Raw genomic sequence first — 17,007 nt, forward strand, 5'->3', positions numbered from 1 at the left:
GGAATTGGTACACTCCCTGTGCTGTTAGCTGCTAATGTTAGCTTGCTGCTAATGCGGACAAATTGCTAGCTAGCTGACGTAGCGACATCTTGTCCTGAGTGGATAACGTCAGCTGATTCATCCAGTTCTTGGTGTAACCGGTGGATTGCTTACTCAGGGTAGGGAATGAGTCCTGACCCCAAGTGAAGGAGTTCAAGTACCTCGGGATCTTGTTCACGAGTGAGGGGACGATGGAGCGTGAGTTTGGCCGGAGAATCGGAGCAGCGGGGGCGGAGCTGCAGTCGCTCTACCGCACCGTTGTGATGCAAAGAGAGCTGAGGAAGACAAAGCTCTGGATCTACCCTCAGTCCTGGTTCCTACCCTCACCTGTGGTCATGAAAGCTGGGTCAGGACCCAAAGAACCAGGTCCAGGTACAAGCGTCTGAAATGTGTTTTCTCAGGAGGGGGTCTGGAGTCTCCCTTAGAGGGAGGGGGAGAAGTTCAGCATCCGTGAGGAACTCGGAGTAGAGCCGCTGCTCCTTTGCGTTGAAAGGAGCCAGTTGAGGTGGTTCAGGATCATCTGGTAAGGATGAACCCTGGGCGCCTCCCTAGGGAGGTGTTCCAGGCACGTCCAGCTGGGAGGAGGCCTCGGGGAAGACCCAGGACCAGGTGGAGAGATTAGATCTCCACACTGGCCTGGGAACGCCTCAGGATCCTCCAGTTAGAGCTGGTTAATGTGGCCCGGGAAAGGGAAGTTTGGGGTCCCCTGCTAAAGCTGCTGCCCCCGAGACCCGACCCCGGATAAGAGGCTGAAGATGAGATGAGTTCTTGGTGTGGACAGTCCTTAATACAAAACATGTGCATTACAGCTACAGCTGCTATTTTAGGAAGGTTGTGAGGCGACGCTGTGTTTGGAAACGAGTGTGTGTGTGTGTGTGTGTGTGTGTGTGTGTGTGTGTGTGTGTGTGTGTGTGTGTGTGTGTGAGCAGCATAGTTCTCTACCCCGGGGAGACTTGAGTCATCTGTGACCTCTGACCCCCTCGGAAATGAGCCAATCATGGTCCAGCTGGCTCGGAGCCACGGCTGATCAGACGTGGACGTAAAAACAAACTTAAATGTGAAGAAAAGCTTTAATTTAATTGATTTAATTTAAAGTTTCACATGAAAAAACTCTTTGATGCAAAGATTTACGGCTCCGTACGGAGAGATCTCCTCTGCTGCTCTTAATATGATAAAAGATGTTTCGCGGATTTTGTTTACTTGGAAATTACGCAAAGTCCCTGAAGGGCATTCAGAGTAATTTAAAGCCTTCTTCTAATGATCACAGAGAGAGAGAGAGAGAGAGAGAGAGAGAGAGAGAGAGAGAGAGAAGGGAGGGATGGGGGAGAGACAAAGACATAAACACTGAAAGAGACAAACCACAAACAAGAGGAAGAAAATACGCTAACGAAAAACACGTTTCCACTAATGAGGAGATGATGTTTCACTGCGTATAAGAGAGATGAAGCTGTGTCCCGCATGTTTCTGCAGCTCGTATCTATGTCACATAACGATGCTTTGTCTTTCTATCGTCTTCAGGATTAAAGAGAATTTACTTTAGAGCAGTTAAACTATCAGATGTCGAGCATCTATGTGAGTTCATGTGACGGCTTTGCAGTAATCACTCTCATAATCTTTGTGCATATTATTACGTGTTAACCCTCCTGTTCTCCTAAGGGTCAATTTGACCCCATTTAATGTTTAAAATCTCTAAATAACGACGTCTTTTTGTGTTTTTTTGCTTTATATTTATGACTTTTCCTAATTTTATGGGGACGACTCATAAAAAACCTAAAATTATCATGATTATATATATTTCTATTGTTCTTATCGTACATGTACTTGTGGCATCGGTGTTCCTTTGGGTCAGTTTGATAATCTGGATGATTTAATCATTATTATTATTGTTTATTTCACAATTCAAATGTTATATGAGGTCAAATTCATGCTGCTGTCCTTGATAACGGACGTTACTTTCATTCCAGATGTTACAAATAACACAAAATAGCACTTAAAATAACAGACTTACTGTAAAACACACAGACAGAAATCCCTCCATGCAGTTTAACATCAGTGATATTTTTCATTTTGTTAAATAAAAACATAAAGTACCCGACTTAACTTGAGTCACACATTGATTAGGATCATTTTAGAGGTGTTTAACGGTCAAACTGACCCCAAGAATAAATGGTGTTAGTGAAATCTGAGGGCAACAGGAGGGTTAAACCTTCACTTCAGAGGCTTGTGTAAGGGCGCACTCACATTGTCCATCCGTTTCAACCCAAGCACCCTTCACGGCTAAAGTCTGGTTCCTTTGACCAGTGTGAGTGCAACCGTACCACGTCTAGGAGCGGCACGCTTGCCGTCCACGGCCCGTTTGAGAGAGGTGGGCTTTAGTAAAGCACGTTTGCACGTGTACGAGCACGAGCGTGCACACGTGTACGAGCACGAGGCCTACGGTGGTTCTGAGGTCATTTCCTGTGCGCCTGTTGGGACGTAGAAAAAAGAAGGAGGGACCATGCGCGGACATTTCAAACAATGGCGGTGAAAGGTTCACGTTGGTGTGATGCGGAGGTGGAGTGTTTACTGCAGATTTGGTCGATGAAAAGATTCAAAAACAGTCGACAAGACGCACAAAAACTCTGAGGTCTACGGAAAGATCTGGAAACAAAGCCACGTATCGCCATGACGTCATCAATGCGTGTGACGTGTTACGGCGTGATGACGTATAGGCAGCAAGAAGCATTCTCCGAGGCCCAGGTAGTGTGAGTACAAACGGGCCTGGAGGGGGGGACAAGGACCCTAAAGCACGGGGCACGGGACGGACGCACAGTGGGAGGGCACCCTTACTGTGCTGAACCACACTTCAAACTATCTGAACTGTCCCTTTAAAAGCAGGGGAAGTTAGTAAGTATATGCAACAAAAATAAGTCATTAGTTGGTAGTTTAAGACGTAAACTTGAGATCGTTCTAGAAACTCCTTCTGTGTCAGACTTCAACTGAAATGTAGAGGAGCAGAAAACGGAAACACTGAAGTAACGTCCACGTTTAATCAAGAACTACAGTTCTTGATTAAACGCACTCAGTTTCCACCACTGCTCATATGGTTGAGGCCCGTTGAGGAAGACTCTGATTTCCCAGGAGGTTTGAATCCGTCATGTGTGTTTGACGGCTCCGGCCTCGCTGCGCCGCGCGCCGCTGAGGTAAGAGACGGATCACTGCGACCGTGGAGGTGGACGTACACCGACCGCTCCCTGAGAGGGAGGACAGACGAGAAATCAAGTCCTTATGTTCAACTTCTACATGGACAGAGTGTGTGTGAGTGTGTGTGTGTGTGTGTGTGTGTGTGTGTGTGTGTGTGTGTGTGTGTGTGTGTGTGTGTGTGTGTGTGTGTGTGTGTGTGTGTGTGCTTCCCGCAACAGACGATGTACAGGCCCCTTGGAGGGTTTGCTGCATGGTCACAGCTCTGTAGCCAGACACACACACCCACACACACACAAAGACACACACACACACACACACACACACACACACACACACACACACACACACACACACACACACACACACACACAGGCCCCAACCTCCCACCTCCTCACCACATGGGACCCCAGTAAATCACTTGCAGGTCAAGGCTAATTTTTTAAGACCAGATCTCCCCCCAGCTTGCCTCCAGACACCTCACACACACACACACACACACACACACACCTCCACACACACACACCCCTACACACACACACACACACACACACACACATCCCCCCGCTGGTTTTTCATCACATGAGGAATGCGCCCCCATCCTGTCACATTCAGATCACGTCCCAGATATTATTTATTTGTAGATTTCATCTACTTTATGTAATACAATGTATCTTTATTTTAATTTATTTTAATTATTTTTTATCTTATATGCTGCTTTATGTTATATAATGTGTCTTTGTGCTTGATTTTAGAGTAATTTCAGAGTGTACTTCACAGTGAGATACGTCTTTAAGCTAAAATAAAGGGACAAATGTGACCTATGTTGGTATTTAATCTGTTATTTAGCTGTGGTTTTGCACACGTTACGTGGCCCATGAACTAACATGAGTTTGACCCCCTGACCTACAGTAAACCGACCCTGACCAGTTCAACGTCTCATGACACTTTCACAAACGTTGTGTTACCATCTGGACCCTCTGCTGCATGTACATTACTTATATATATATATACATTTAATACATTAAGGCCTTTATCGTCCTTTACTTCTGTTACACGATGAGTTAATAACACGGCGAACATGTTTGGGTTAATTATAAAGTATATTAACATGAAAGATGGGTTGTAATTACAGCATGTTTTTACAGTTTTTATAGTCGTTTTCAATCACAGTGAAACTCCAGCTGCAGTCTGCGGACTCCGCGCACCTCCGGCCAACCAGCAGTTAATTAACCCTCTGGGAAATCCGCTGGTTCAAGGCCAGTTTGGATGGAAACAGGATGTAAAAAGATAAAAATATAAACAAGGAACTATCTAAAAGAAGTGAGAGAAGCGTACTTTTTAATATCTGAGGATCCAAGAAACGGATTTAAAAGAACAAAACTCACTCATTTAAATTAAGAAGATTATGAAACTTTATGTGTAATGTCTCTCACTGAGGTTTAAGGGCGCCCTCCCACTGCCTCCGTCCCGTGCCCCGTGCTTTAGGGTCCTTGTCCCCCCCTCCAGGCCCGTTTGTACTCACACTACCTGGGCCTCGGAGAATGCTTCTTGCTGCCTATACGTCATCACGCCGTAACACGTCACACGCATTGATGACGTCATGGCGATGCGTGGCTTTGTTTCCAGATCTTTCCGTAGACCTCGGAGTTTTTGTGCGTCTTGTCGACTGTTTTTGAATCTTTTCATCGACCAAATCTGCAGTAAACACTCCACCTCCGCATCACACCAACGTGAACCTTTCACCGCCATTGTTTTAAATGTCCGCGCATGGTCCCTCCTTCTTTTTTCTACGTCCCAACAGGCGCACAGGAAATGACCTCAGAACCGCCGTAGGCCTCATGCTCGTACACGTGTGCACGCTCGTGCTCGTACATGTGCAAACGCACTTTACTAAAGCCCACCTCTCCCAAACGGGCCGTGGACGGCAAGCGTGCCGCTCCTAGACGTGGTACAGTTGCACTCACACTGGTCAAAGGAACCAGACTTTAGCCGTGAAACGTGCAAAAAAAACACTAGTTGAGTTGTTATGTTGAGGGTGAAACAGAGCAGACAGGTGCAGATGGAAGTGTGTCTGTGTCGTGGTTTGATAGTTGGATGTGCTTCATGTGTGTGTGTGTGTGTGTGTGTGTGTATGCGTGTGTGTGCATGTGTGCTACAGTACAGTTTAACTTTGGTTTAGAGGCATCACTCCTGGTTTCTCCATCCCTGTGTGTGTTGTACGTGTGTGTGTGTGTGTGTGTGTGTGTGTGTGTGTGTGTGCGTGTGTGTGTGTGCGTGTGCGTGTGTGTGTGTGCGTGTGTGTGTGTGTGTGTGTGTGTGGGTGTGCATGTGTGTGTGTGTGTGTGTGTGTGCATGTGTGTGTGTGCGTGTGTGTGTGTGTGTGTGTGCGTGTGTGTGTGTGTGCGTGCGTGTGTGCATGTGTGTGTGTGTGTGTGTGCGTGTGTGTGTGTGTGTGTCTGGTTGCTTGGTGACTCTGTTGGTTCTGGCATCAGGAGTGTGTATTAAAATCTGGGTCAGGACTCAGAACTGGGTTACTCTGAGCTACTTACACCGGCAGCACGTGTTCGCGCGTGACCTCGTTTCAGGTCAGAATCAAACATCAGAAAGTTACTTTATTTTTATTTTAATGAGTGAACTGGCACCGATCACATCTCTACACCTCCTCTCTTACCTTCATTTCTCTACTTTTTCATCGTTTAGCTTTAAGTGTTGTTGAATTTAACCCGTATAAAAAAGTGTGCGATGAAAGTATAATGAAAGAAAAATGTGATGTGGAGAAATTAAACAAAACAAAAATAAAGGCCGCTCAGTCCTGGTTCCTACCCTGACACTGAGCCGCTGTGGATCAGTGTCAGAATGGGTCGTCCTCCATTCGATAGTGCAGCGGTTCGATCCCCAACTCCCCCGATGTTCCCCACATGTTGAAGCGTCCTTGGGCAAGACATTGAACCCTGAATTGCTCCCCGTGCTACTCATGAGTGTGTAAATGTGGTGTGACTGATTAGATTAGATGTAGATGTCCACCGCCATCAGTGGGAATAGGTGAATGTGACAAATACTGTGAAAGTGCCGAATCGGAGCAGCGGGGGCGATGCTGCAGTCGCTCTACAGCACCACGAAAAGAGAGCTGAGGAAGACAAAGCTCTGGATCTACCGCTCAGTCCTGGTTCCTACCCTCACCTGTGGTCATGAAAGCTGGGTCAGGACCCAAAGAACCAGGTCCAGGTCCAAGCGTGTGAAATGTGTTTCCTCAGGAGGGGGTCTGGAGTCTCCCTTAGAGAGAGGGGGAGAAGTTCAGCATCCCTGAGGAACTCGGAGCCGCTGCTCCTTTGCGTTGAAAGGAGCCAGTTGAGGTGGTTCAGGATCATCTGGTAAGGATGAACCCTGGGCGCCTCCCTAGGGAGGTGTTCCAGGCACGTCCAGCTGGGAGGAGGCCTCGGGGAAGACCCAGGACCAGGTGGAGAGATTAGATCTCCACACTGGCCTGGGAACGCCTCAGGATCCCCCAGTTAGAGCTGGTTAATGTGGCCCGGGAAAGGGAAGTTTGGGGTCCACTGCTGGAGCTGCTGCGCCCGAGACCCGACCCCGGATAAGAGGCTGAAGATGAGATGAAAAATAAAGGCTGCACGTGTCACATCTGAACTCTGACCTCCACTAAGTGACATTAATCAGGATTATATTTGGCATATTAACAAAATCAAACTATGACGAAAAACAAAGAATAGCTTCTGCTTAAACAGACCAACTCTATTTCAGCGTACAGCGTAATTCTTGGTCGCAACACACGTTCATCAACAGGCTGCGTCTGTAACACCTATTTTTCCGCATTAGCTATGATCCATTTGTTAACGATGTTTACGGAAAGGCTTTGACGGCGTGTAGATGTCTCAGTGTTCACAGGAACCACATGAAACACCGAGCAGATGGCGTCCAGACTGCGATCACAGTGGTTTGTTTACTCACGGACACTATTTTTAATGTGTACCTGTGTATGTAAATATCATTTACGTGACCCGCGCTTCATCGCTGACCTTGTCTTAATTGATAAAAGAAACTTCTCTTATAGATTAAATATCATTATTGTGTCTGAATCGTGTTTCACGAAGAAGAAGTTGAAGACGTAACCTTTCTCCGTTACTTTAAGCTCAATATTTCCACAGTTTATTACTTAAGTTAGCTTAACTGTTGTTACTGTTTCTCATCATTAATGTTAATGTGAATGGTTAAAATAAGCTAAAATGAATGCGGAAATCGTTGAAGTACTTTGCTAAAAAGAAGAATATTTGGCTTAACTTGACTGGCTACAGTAACGTTAATGGAGAAATGGTTAAGGTCGCACTCCCACTGTTCCTCCGTACCCTGCTCAAACACGTTTCACGGGTAAAGTCTAGTGCGTTTGACCAGTGTGAGTGCAACCGCTCGGTGCCTAGCTGCGGCACGCTTGCCGTCCACGGCCCGCTTGAAAGAGGTGGGCTTTTGTAAAGCACGTTTGCACATGTACGAGCACGAGCGTGCGCACGTGTACGAGCACGAGGCCTACGGCGGTTCTGAGGTCATTTCCTGTGCGCCTGTTGGGACGTAGAAAAAAGAAGGAGGGACCATGCGCGGACATTTAAAACAATGGCGGTGAAAGGTTCACGTTGGTGTGATGCGGAGGTGGAGTGTTTACTGCAGATTTGGTCGATGCAAAGATTCAAAAACAGTCGACAAGACGCACAAAAACTCCGAGGTCTACGGAAAGATCTGGAAACAAAGCCACGCATCGCCATGACGTCATCAATGCGTGTGACGTGTTACGGCGTGATGACGTATAGGCAGCAAGAAGCATTCTCCGAGGCCCATGTAGTGTGGGTACAAACGGGCCTGGAGGGGGGGACAAGGACCCTAAAGCACGGGGCACGGCACGGACGCACAGTGGGAGGGCGCCCTATAATAGCTAGCTAACTTAAAAGTCGGCTATTAGAAAACAGTTAAGTAATAAGCGATGGAAATAGGGAACTAAAGGAAATGGAGGAAAGTTGAAATATTACTTTGCAACAGTTCACAAAATTAGCTTAGATTGACGAGCAACACTAAAGCCGGCCACAACTACAAACCAGCACTTTGTCATAATTATAATTATCCATGAGACTCCTTTGTTATAATTTTCAATCATGTGAAACAAAACGTCTGTTTCCTGTTTTGAACTGAAGCAGCTGTTTGTTAAAAACACAACAAACTGAACATCGACCAAAGAGAGAGAGAGGAACCTGTATCTGCAAAGGTGGACGACCTCGACCGCTTTAAAGCTCCAACATGGACCATTGTGTGTGTGTGTGTGTGTGTGTGTGTGTGTGTGTGTGTGTGTGCGTGTGTGTGTGTGTGTGTGTGTGTGTGTGTGTGTGTGTGTGTGCTACAGTACAATTTAGCTTTGGTTCAGAGGCATCACTCCTGGTTTCTCCATCTTTGTGTGTGCGTGTGTGTGTGTGTGTGTGTGTGTGTGTGTGTGTGTGTGTGTGTGTGTGTCTGTGTGTGTGTCCGTGTGCGTGTGTTTGTGTGTGTGTGTGTGTGTGCGCGTGTGCATGTGTGTGTGTGCTACAGTACAATTTAGCTTTGGTTCAAAGGCATCACTCCTGGTTTCTCCATCTTTGTGTGTGTGTGTGTGTGTGTGTGTGTGTGTGTGTGTGTGTGTGTGTGTGTGCGCGTATTTCACTCAAAACCAAGAAGGTGAAGCTGCGGATACACAGGCTCCAAACACATAACTGCGCTCCATCTGTGGACCAGTGTGTGCACATGTTTGTGTGTCTGTTGTCGGATGTTCCTTCTCTTAATGTAACCCAGAGACGTTGCTGCTATGTTTCCTGTTTAATTTGTCTGAGAGTGATTTTTGATTTAAGTGTTTGTTTGCGTGTCGAGGTGACGTGGAAACAGACGACAGAACTAAAAACATGGACTCTCACACTGCAGCTGACCAAGTGTTTGTTAGGGCGCACGCACACTGTGCCTCCGTACCGTGCCCAAACAGGTTTCATGGGTAAAGTCTGGTTCCTTTGACCAGTGTGAGTGCAACCGTACTGCGTCTAGGAGCGGCACGCTTGCCGTCCACGGCCCGTTTGGGAGAGGTGGGCTTTAGTAAAGCACGTCTGCACATGTACGAGCACGAGCGTGTGCACGTGTACGAGCACTTAGACTTTGACGCAGCTACTCTAACCCTCGTAAATAAAGAGGTAACTGCGTGAACAGGGTCCGGAGGATTAATAATATTATAATAACAAGATATTGAAGCAGCCTTTTTGTATTTGAAGACGCTTGTTTGGGTAAAAACACATAAACAAACGACGACGTACGTAGAAATAGGTGCAGTTGAATCACTTTGTCTCGTGAAAGTCATGAAGTTTTATGGTAATTAGGGGATATTTAAGGAGATTTAAGGAGATTTAAGGAGATTTTAGCTTGCAAATGTCCCACAGATGTGTGATTAAAGCTGAAATCACTGTAATTACTCTCTCTCTCTCTCTCTCTCTCTCTCTCTCAGGATGTCGGTGAAGCTGCGATTCGACTCTCCCTCAGATGGAGGTTTGGTGCACAGGAGCCGCTCCTTCACCGGGTTCAGCTCTCTGAATGGACGACGAAGGTGAGTGACACGCTGAATGCGGGGGATTAATGATCAACCTTAAATTGCTTCAGAACAAATGAGGTTTTTGTCTTTGACTGGTTATTTATGTAGCAGCTGCTGCAGGATGCACAGCTGCAAACACACCAAACACCTTTGAATTAACACTTTTATCCAACATGCGTCTCCAGACGGACAGATTTTATCTAAATTCTACCAAACTTTCTGTTTAACCAACAAATATAAATGAAAGTGTGATGTTTAGAGTTAATTTAATGGAGTTAAATTAAAGTAAAACTCCTTCTCTTTGTAATTAAATATCGTTTCAACGTCCTGATTCATCTTTGTGTGAACAAGAGTGGTCAAAAGGACGCTAACACCGCTGAATTAGCACCGATTTCCTCACCGTAAACACCGGGAGCTGCTCGTTTGCGTAGTCCAAACATCCAGGACCAAGCTTCAGTCCTTCACAATAAAAGCACATGCTTTAACAGCTCCAAAATAAACTGTTAAATTCTTCTTAATTCACTTTTTAGTCTTATAATCAGGGTCTTTTTTCTTAAAGATTGTTTTTTTTTGGCATTTTTCAAGCCTTTATTTTGTAGGATAGACAGGAAATGGGGTGAGAGAGAGGGGGGAGACATGCAGCAAAGAGCCGCAGGTCGGAGTTGAAACCCGCGGCCCAGTTTCGTATAATAACTCTACATGTAACTTCTCATCTTTGTAACCAAATATAGTTTTAACGTCCTGATTCATCGTTGTGTGAACAAGAGTGGTTAAAAAGACGCTAACAACGGTGAATTAGCACCGATCTCCTCCCCGTAAACACCGGGAGCTGCTCGTTAATGTTGTCCAAACATCCAGGACCAAACTTCAGTCCTTCAAATAAAAGCACATGCTTTAACAGCTCCAAAATAAACCGTAAGGTCTAATTAATTCACATTTTTAATGTAAACCACCACCTGAGTCTTATAATCAGGGACTTTTTTCTTAAAGATTGTTTTTTTGGGGGAGTTTTCAAGCCCTTATTTTGTAGGATAGACAGGAAATGGGGTGAGAGAGAGAGGGGGGAGGCATGCAGCAAAGGGTCGCAGGTCGGAGTTGAACCCGCGGCCCAGTTTGGTATAATAATTAAACGTGTAACTTCTTAGCTATGTAACCAAATATGGTGTTAGCGGCTTTATTTATCGTCTGGGACCAAACGTCAGTCCTTCACAATAAAAGCACATGCTTTAACAGCTCCAAAATAAACTGTTGAATTCTTCTTAATTCACATTTTTAATGTAAAACACCACCTGAGCCGCTCAGACCAAATGTTCTTGATGCTTTCTCTCATCAAGGTCACTTTCATTTACTCATTTAACGTGTAAACGCTCATGTGCAAATATGAAACTTCACTTTTAGATTGGATTGGTGGATTGTTACTCCAGGTAGGGAATGAGTCCTTGCCCCAAGTGAAGGAGTTCAAGTACCTCGGGATCTTGTTCACGAGTGAGGGGACGATGGAGCGTGAGTTTGGCCGGAGAATCGGAGCAGCGGGGGCGGAGCTGCAGTCGCTCTACCGCACCGTTGTGATGAAAAGAGAGCTGAGGAAGACAAAGCTCTGGATCTACCGCTCAGTCCTGGTTCCTACCCTCACCTGTGGTCATGAAAGCTGGGTCAGGACCCAAAGAACCAGGTCCAGGTCCAAGCGTCTGAAATGTGTTTCCTCAGGAGGGGGGCTGGAGTCTCCCTTAGAGAGAGGGGGAGAAGTTCAGCATCCGTGAGGAACTCGGAGTAGAGCCGCTGCTCCTTTGCGTTGAAAGGAGCCAGTTGAGGTGGTTCAGGATCATCTAGTAAGGATGAACCCTGGGCGCCTCCCTAGGGAGGTGTTCCAGGCACGTCCAGCTGGGAGGAGGCCTCGGGGAAGACCCAGGACCAGGTGGAGAGATTAGATCTCCACACTGGCCTGGGAACGCCTCAGGATCCCCCAGTTAGAGCTGGTTAATGTGGCCCGGGAAAGGGAAGTTTGGGGTCCCCTGCTAAAGCTGCTGCCCCCGCGACCCGACCCCGGATAAGAGGCTGAAGATGAGATGAGATGAGAGACTTGTAGATTCTTAGAAGTTTGTAGATGAATTCTACGTTCACTTCGGTGGCGATCGCCCGGTAAAAGCACCGAGGCGAGTTCAGAAACTGGTGGAAAACTGGAAACCAGCGATCAGCGTCCCACAGGTGATAAGCTACTTCAACAGGAAGACGTGCATGCACAACGCCTAATCGATATCTGCAGATAAAACCCTTAAAAAGAGAACGATGTGCTGCTCTTTTGAACGCCTCTCGGACAGGAACAGAGCCGAGATCTGGTTCCCATCACTAATAACAATAAACATTTGAATTAAATAAGCTGAGTTGCTCTAAGGGCGCACTCACACTGTCCTTCCGCACCGGGCCAAAACCAGTTTTTCGGGTCAAGCCTAGTGCGTTTGACCAGTGTGAGTGCAACCTCTCCGCGCATAACTGTGGCCAGCTGGCCGTCCACGGCCCGTTTGGGAGAGGTGGGCTTTAGTAAAGCACGTTTGCACATGTACGAGCACGAGCGTGCGCACGTGTACGAGCACGAGGCCTACGGCGGTTCTGAGGTCATTTCCTGTGCGCCTGTTGGGACGTAGAAAAAAGAAGGAGGGACCATGCGCGGACATTTAAAACAATGGCGGCGAAAGGTTCACGTTGGTGTGATGCGGAGGTGGAGTGTTTACTGCAGATTTGGTCGATGAAAAGATTCAAAAACAGTCGACAAGACGCACAAAAACTCTGAGGTCTACGGAAAGATCTGGAAACAAAGCCACGCATCGCCATGACGCCATCAATGCGTGTGACGTGTTACGGCGTGATGACGTATAGGCAGCAAGAAGCATTCTCCGAGGCCCAGGTAGTGTGAGTACAAACGGGCCTGGAGGGGGGGACAAGGACCCTAAAGCACGGGGCACGGGACAGACGCACAGTGGGAGGGCGCCCTAACAACAAACCTAAAGTCTGTAACCTCCATTTAATCTGCCGCAACTGTCGATGATGATGAATGAGCATAAACAGCTCAGTGACATTATAGTTGGACAGATTCTGGCGTCATGATGACCGTAAACGACCGCCTCCGTCTGTGGAACAACAAAACAGGAAGTGCTTGAAGCTAAAAACGTCTCTCGTTGCGTGGAAGGGAAACCCCGTCACCCTCCGATGAGCCTGTATCCTCCCTGACAGTGAACGCACCGGAGACTTGTGCGAAGGAGTGAATAAAGAACGCGTGACATAGAGAGAGAGAGAGAGATAGAGAGAGAGAGAGAGAGAGAGAGAGAGAGAGAGAGAGAGAGAGAGAGAGAGAGAGCTGGAATGCACTTCCTGTGTGTTTCCTACACAAACACACTTTATCTCTTTAAAACACACTCTGCGCGGCCTCCCATCACTCTTCATTACGGAGCTTTGATGGCGAAACACGACCCGGGCCGTAAACAAGACATAAACACACACACACACACACACACACACACACACACACACACACACACACACTGACAGGGATGACGAATCTCACACTGCATGAAAACACTTTTATAGCCGAGGCCATAATTACAGAGGACGTCTGGATTGAAGCTTCGTTCTGCGTGTTTTACTTCATCGATGGTGGCATTTTCATATTCATCTGTCTTTATCCAGAAAGAGTTCGATTCCCACTGAATGTTTGTGTATTTATGAGCAGAGGGGGTACCGGCAGCACCCGCTCCAGCAGCCTGATCATGTTCAACGCTCCTCGAACTAACACTGTGTTTGGTGAAAGTGCTTTTAAATATTATATATAGGAGCATCTCATCTTCAGCCTCTTATCCGGGGTCGGGTCTCGGGGGCAGCAGCTTTAGCAGGGGACCCCAAACTTCCCTTTCCCGGGCCACATTAACCAGCTCTAACTGGGGGATCCTGAGGCGTTCCCAGGCCAGTGTGGAGATCTAATCTCTCCACCTGGTCCTGGGTCTTCCCTGAGGCCTCCTCCCAGCTGGACGTGCCTGGAACACCTCCCTAGGGAGGCGCCCAGGGTTCATCCTTACCAGATGATCCTGAACCACCTCAACTGGCTCCTTTCAACGCAAAGGAGCAGCGGCTCTACTCCGAGTTCCTCAAGGATGCTGAACTTCTTCCCCTCTCTCTAAGGGAGACTCCAGCCCCCCTCCTGAGGAAACACATTTCAGACGCTTGGACCTGGACCTGGTTCTTTGGGTCCTGACCCAGCTTTCATGACCACAGGTGAGGGTAGGAACCAGGACTGAGCGGTAGATCCAGAGCTTTGCCTTCCTCAGCTCTCTTTTCATCACAACAGTGCGGTAGAGCGACTGCAGCACCACCCCCGCTGCTCCGATCCTCCGGCCAAACTCATGCTCCATCGTCCCCTCACCCCAGACTCCCGCAGCACCTCCCACACTTTCTCCCGAGGGACCCGGTCATAGGCCTTCTCTAGATCCAGAGGGAGACACGTGCGATAATTGCTTTTCCATAAAAAATACATATTATGTCATTGAATCTGAGTTTTTTATTTATTTTGACAGGTTTGACAATGACTTCTGTTTCCATGGTAGCAGCCAATAGCGTTGGGCGTTGCTGGTTGCTAGGGTTGTCTGTTGTTAGGTGCAGCTACTGTAGGCTGGGACTGGTGAAATGGAGTTTGCCAATCCTGCAGCTGCGTCTCAACGTGTATATTCCTGTTTTTTTAGGCCGTCCTCTGTTCGTAACTCTCTCCGCTCCAAAGCCACGACGGGAGGGAAATCTCCCAGAATGCACCTGTCTTCCAGCAGAGGGGGAGGAGCTATCTGGTCTCTGCAGCCTGAGCAGGTGGACAGCGTGTTCCAGGCGCTACGTAGAGGACTCAAGTATGTTTGACTGCTGAGACTTAAATAAGCAAAATGCTGCTGTTGTTGAACATTTAATTATGTTTACTCTAATAATAATATTAATTAATATGTTTATTAGTGCATAAAATCATCCCAGGGTCTTTGTCTGCACTTACATTCATCAAATAAACCGTTAACGGAGAAATCCAGGAGAGATGCTAACAGCCGGACGTGGCTAACAGTGATTAGCTCGGGGCAGTACGCTGAAGGCATTCAAAGGTCTTTTTTAACCACTAATGCTGCTGAAAATAACAGCAAACCTCTGCAGCAGCATGAGAAGAGTCCCGCCGGAATTACACTTTAATGACTCCAACGACTGTCGTTCAGACTCAATAGAGCACTAACAAAGTCCAGACCAACTCCCACCAACGACTGCCACTCAAACGACGGTCGTTGGCACTTGGAGCACAAAGGGTTCCAGTGACATCATCGGCCTTGTGAGAGGTTAAATACCTGGATCTCACACCAGTTAGTTGGACCAGTCCCAGCCTGGTTCTGGTCCTGGTCCTGGTCCAGTCCCAGCCTGGTCCTGGTCCTGGTCCAGTCCCAGCCTGGTCGATGGTCCTGGTCCGGGTTCAGTCCCAGCCTGGTCCTGGTCCTGGTCCTGGTCCAGTCCCAGCCTGGTCCTGGTCCTGGTCCTGGTCAGATGTGTACATGAACTGGTGAAGCCTCTTGGATGAGAGGTGAAACGTCTTCCTGACAAATAACCAAGTCCAGTTGCTTTGGACTGAAACTGCTTTGAGGAGAACGACGACCTGGACACACGAGAACATTCACAGACTCACTTTAATGTTTAATGTAAAGTTATTATTAAGATAAAACATATTTGAGACGCTCTTTAACATGAAAACATGTGAGGAAATGTCTCTTTGGTGGAACTGTTCACAGACGTGTGAACGCATTAAAGAGAATTTATAAACGTATATCAGTAACTACTAAGTGCGTAATTGTTTGTTCTTTACGTGTTGAAACCTGTAAATGTGGTGACTTTTATTTAAGTGGATGTGTAGATAAATGTTTCTGGCGCCGTCTGCAGGGAGTTCCTGGAGGGTCACCAGACCGAGATGGACTTCCTGTCTTCACAGCAGCGAGAGAGCAAGAGAAACTCCAGACTGGTGAGGAAGAAGCTGTGTGTGTGTGTGTGTGTGTGTGTGTGTGTGTGTGTGTGTGTGTGTGTGTGTGTGTGTGTGTGTGTGTGTGTGTGTGTGTGTGTGCGTGTGTGGTGATTATAATAATGAGGAGGATGTTTTTTCTCTGTTTCCAGGCTTTTCTGTATGATCTGGAGAAGGTAAGCTTTGCACCAGACTTTGCACTTTTTTCATATAGATTAATACAAAATATAAGAAACCAATATAGAGGGATGCAAGTTCATCCATCCATCTTCAACCACTTGTCCCTATCGGGGTTGCATGGGGCTGGAGCTGATCCCAGCTGCACTGGACGCCAATGTATCACAGGACACAGGACTAAATCATTTTCCTAAGGGCGCCCTCCCACTGTGCGTCCGCACCGCGCCCCGTGCTTTAGGGTCCTTGTCCCCCCCTCCAGGCCCGTTTGTACTCACACTACCTGGGCCTCGGAGAATGCTTCTTGCTGCCTATACGTCATCACGCCGTAACACGTCACATGCATTGATGACGTCATGGCGATGCGTGGCTTTGTTTCCAGATCTTTCCGTAGACCTCGGAGTTTTTGTGCGTCTTGTCGACTGTTTTTGAATCTTTTCATCGACCAAATCTGCAGTAAACACTCCACCTCCGCATCACACCAACGTGAACCTTTCACCGCCATTGTTTGAAATGTCCGCGCATGGTCACTCCTTCTTTTTTCTACGTCCCAACAGGCGCACAGGAAATGACCTCAGAACCGCCGTAGGCCTCGTGCTCGTACACGTGCGCACGCTCGTGCTCGTACGTGTGCAAACGTGCTTTACAAAAGCCCACCTCTCCCAAATGGGCCGTGGACGGCAAGCGTGCCGCAGCTAGGAGCGGTACGGTTGCACTCACACTGGTCAAACGAACTAGGCTTTAACCATAAACCCTGTTTTGGCCCGGTGCGGAAGGACAGTGTGAGTGCGCCCTACAAAAGACAAAAGACCATTCACACCTACGGGTGATTTAGAGTCATCAATGAACCGAACACCTGCACATCTTTGGACTGTGGGAGGAAACCGGAGAAAATCCACGCAGACACGGGGACAACATGCAAACTCCACACAGAAGGGACCCAGCTGGGATTTGAACCTTGCTTGAAGTTGTCCGTCGAGTCCGAAAGACGTCGTTT

The 17,007-nt window shown here is 47.5% G+C and overlaps 1 protein-coding gene across 1 annotated transcript in view; it reads left to right on the top strand.

The window, feature by feature from the left end:
- ripor3 (RIPOR family member 3) overlaps nucleotides 1-17,007 on the top strand; it is a 68,215-nt gene that overhangs the window by 25,761 nt on the left and 25,447 nt on the right. Inside the window, exons 2-5 of the mRNA XM_083938663.1 lie at nucleotides 9,737-9,835; nucleotides 14,548-14,703; nucleotides 15,761-15,839; nucleotides 15,989-16,012. Coding sequence (XP_083794789.1) covers nucleotides 9,738-9,835; nucleotides 14,548-14,703; nucleotides 15,761-15,839; nucleotides 15,989-16,012 — 357 coding nt within the window. The 5' untranslated portion in view covers nucleotide 9,737. The remainder of the gene's footprint in view (nucleotides 1-9,736; nucleotides 9,836-14,547; nucleotides 14,704-15,760; nucleotides 15,840-15,988; nucleotides 16,013-17,007) is intronic.

This window comes from Echiichthys vipera, assembly GCF_963691815.1.
Source record: "Echiichthys vipera genome assembly, chromosome: X".
In the NCBI taxonomy this organism is placed as follows: domain Eukaryota; kingdom Metazoa; phylum Chordata; class Actinopteri; order Perciformes; family Trachinidae; genus Echiichthys; species Echiichthys vipera.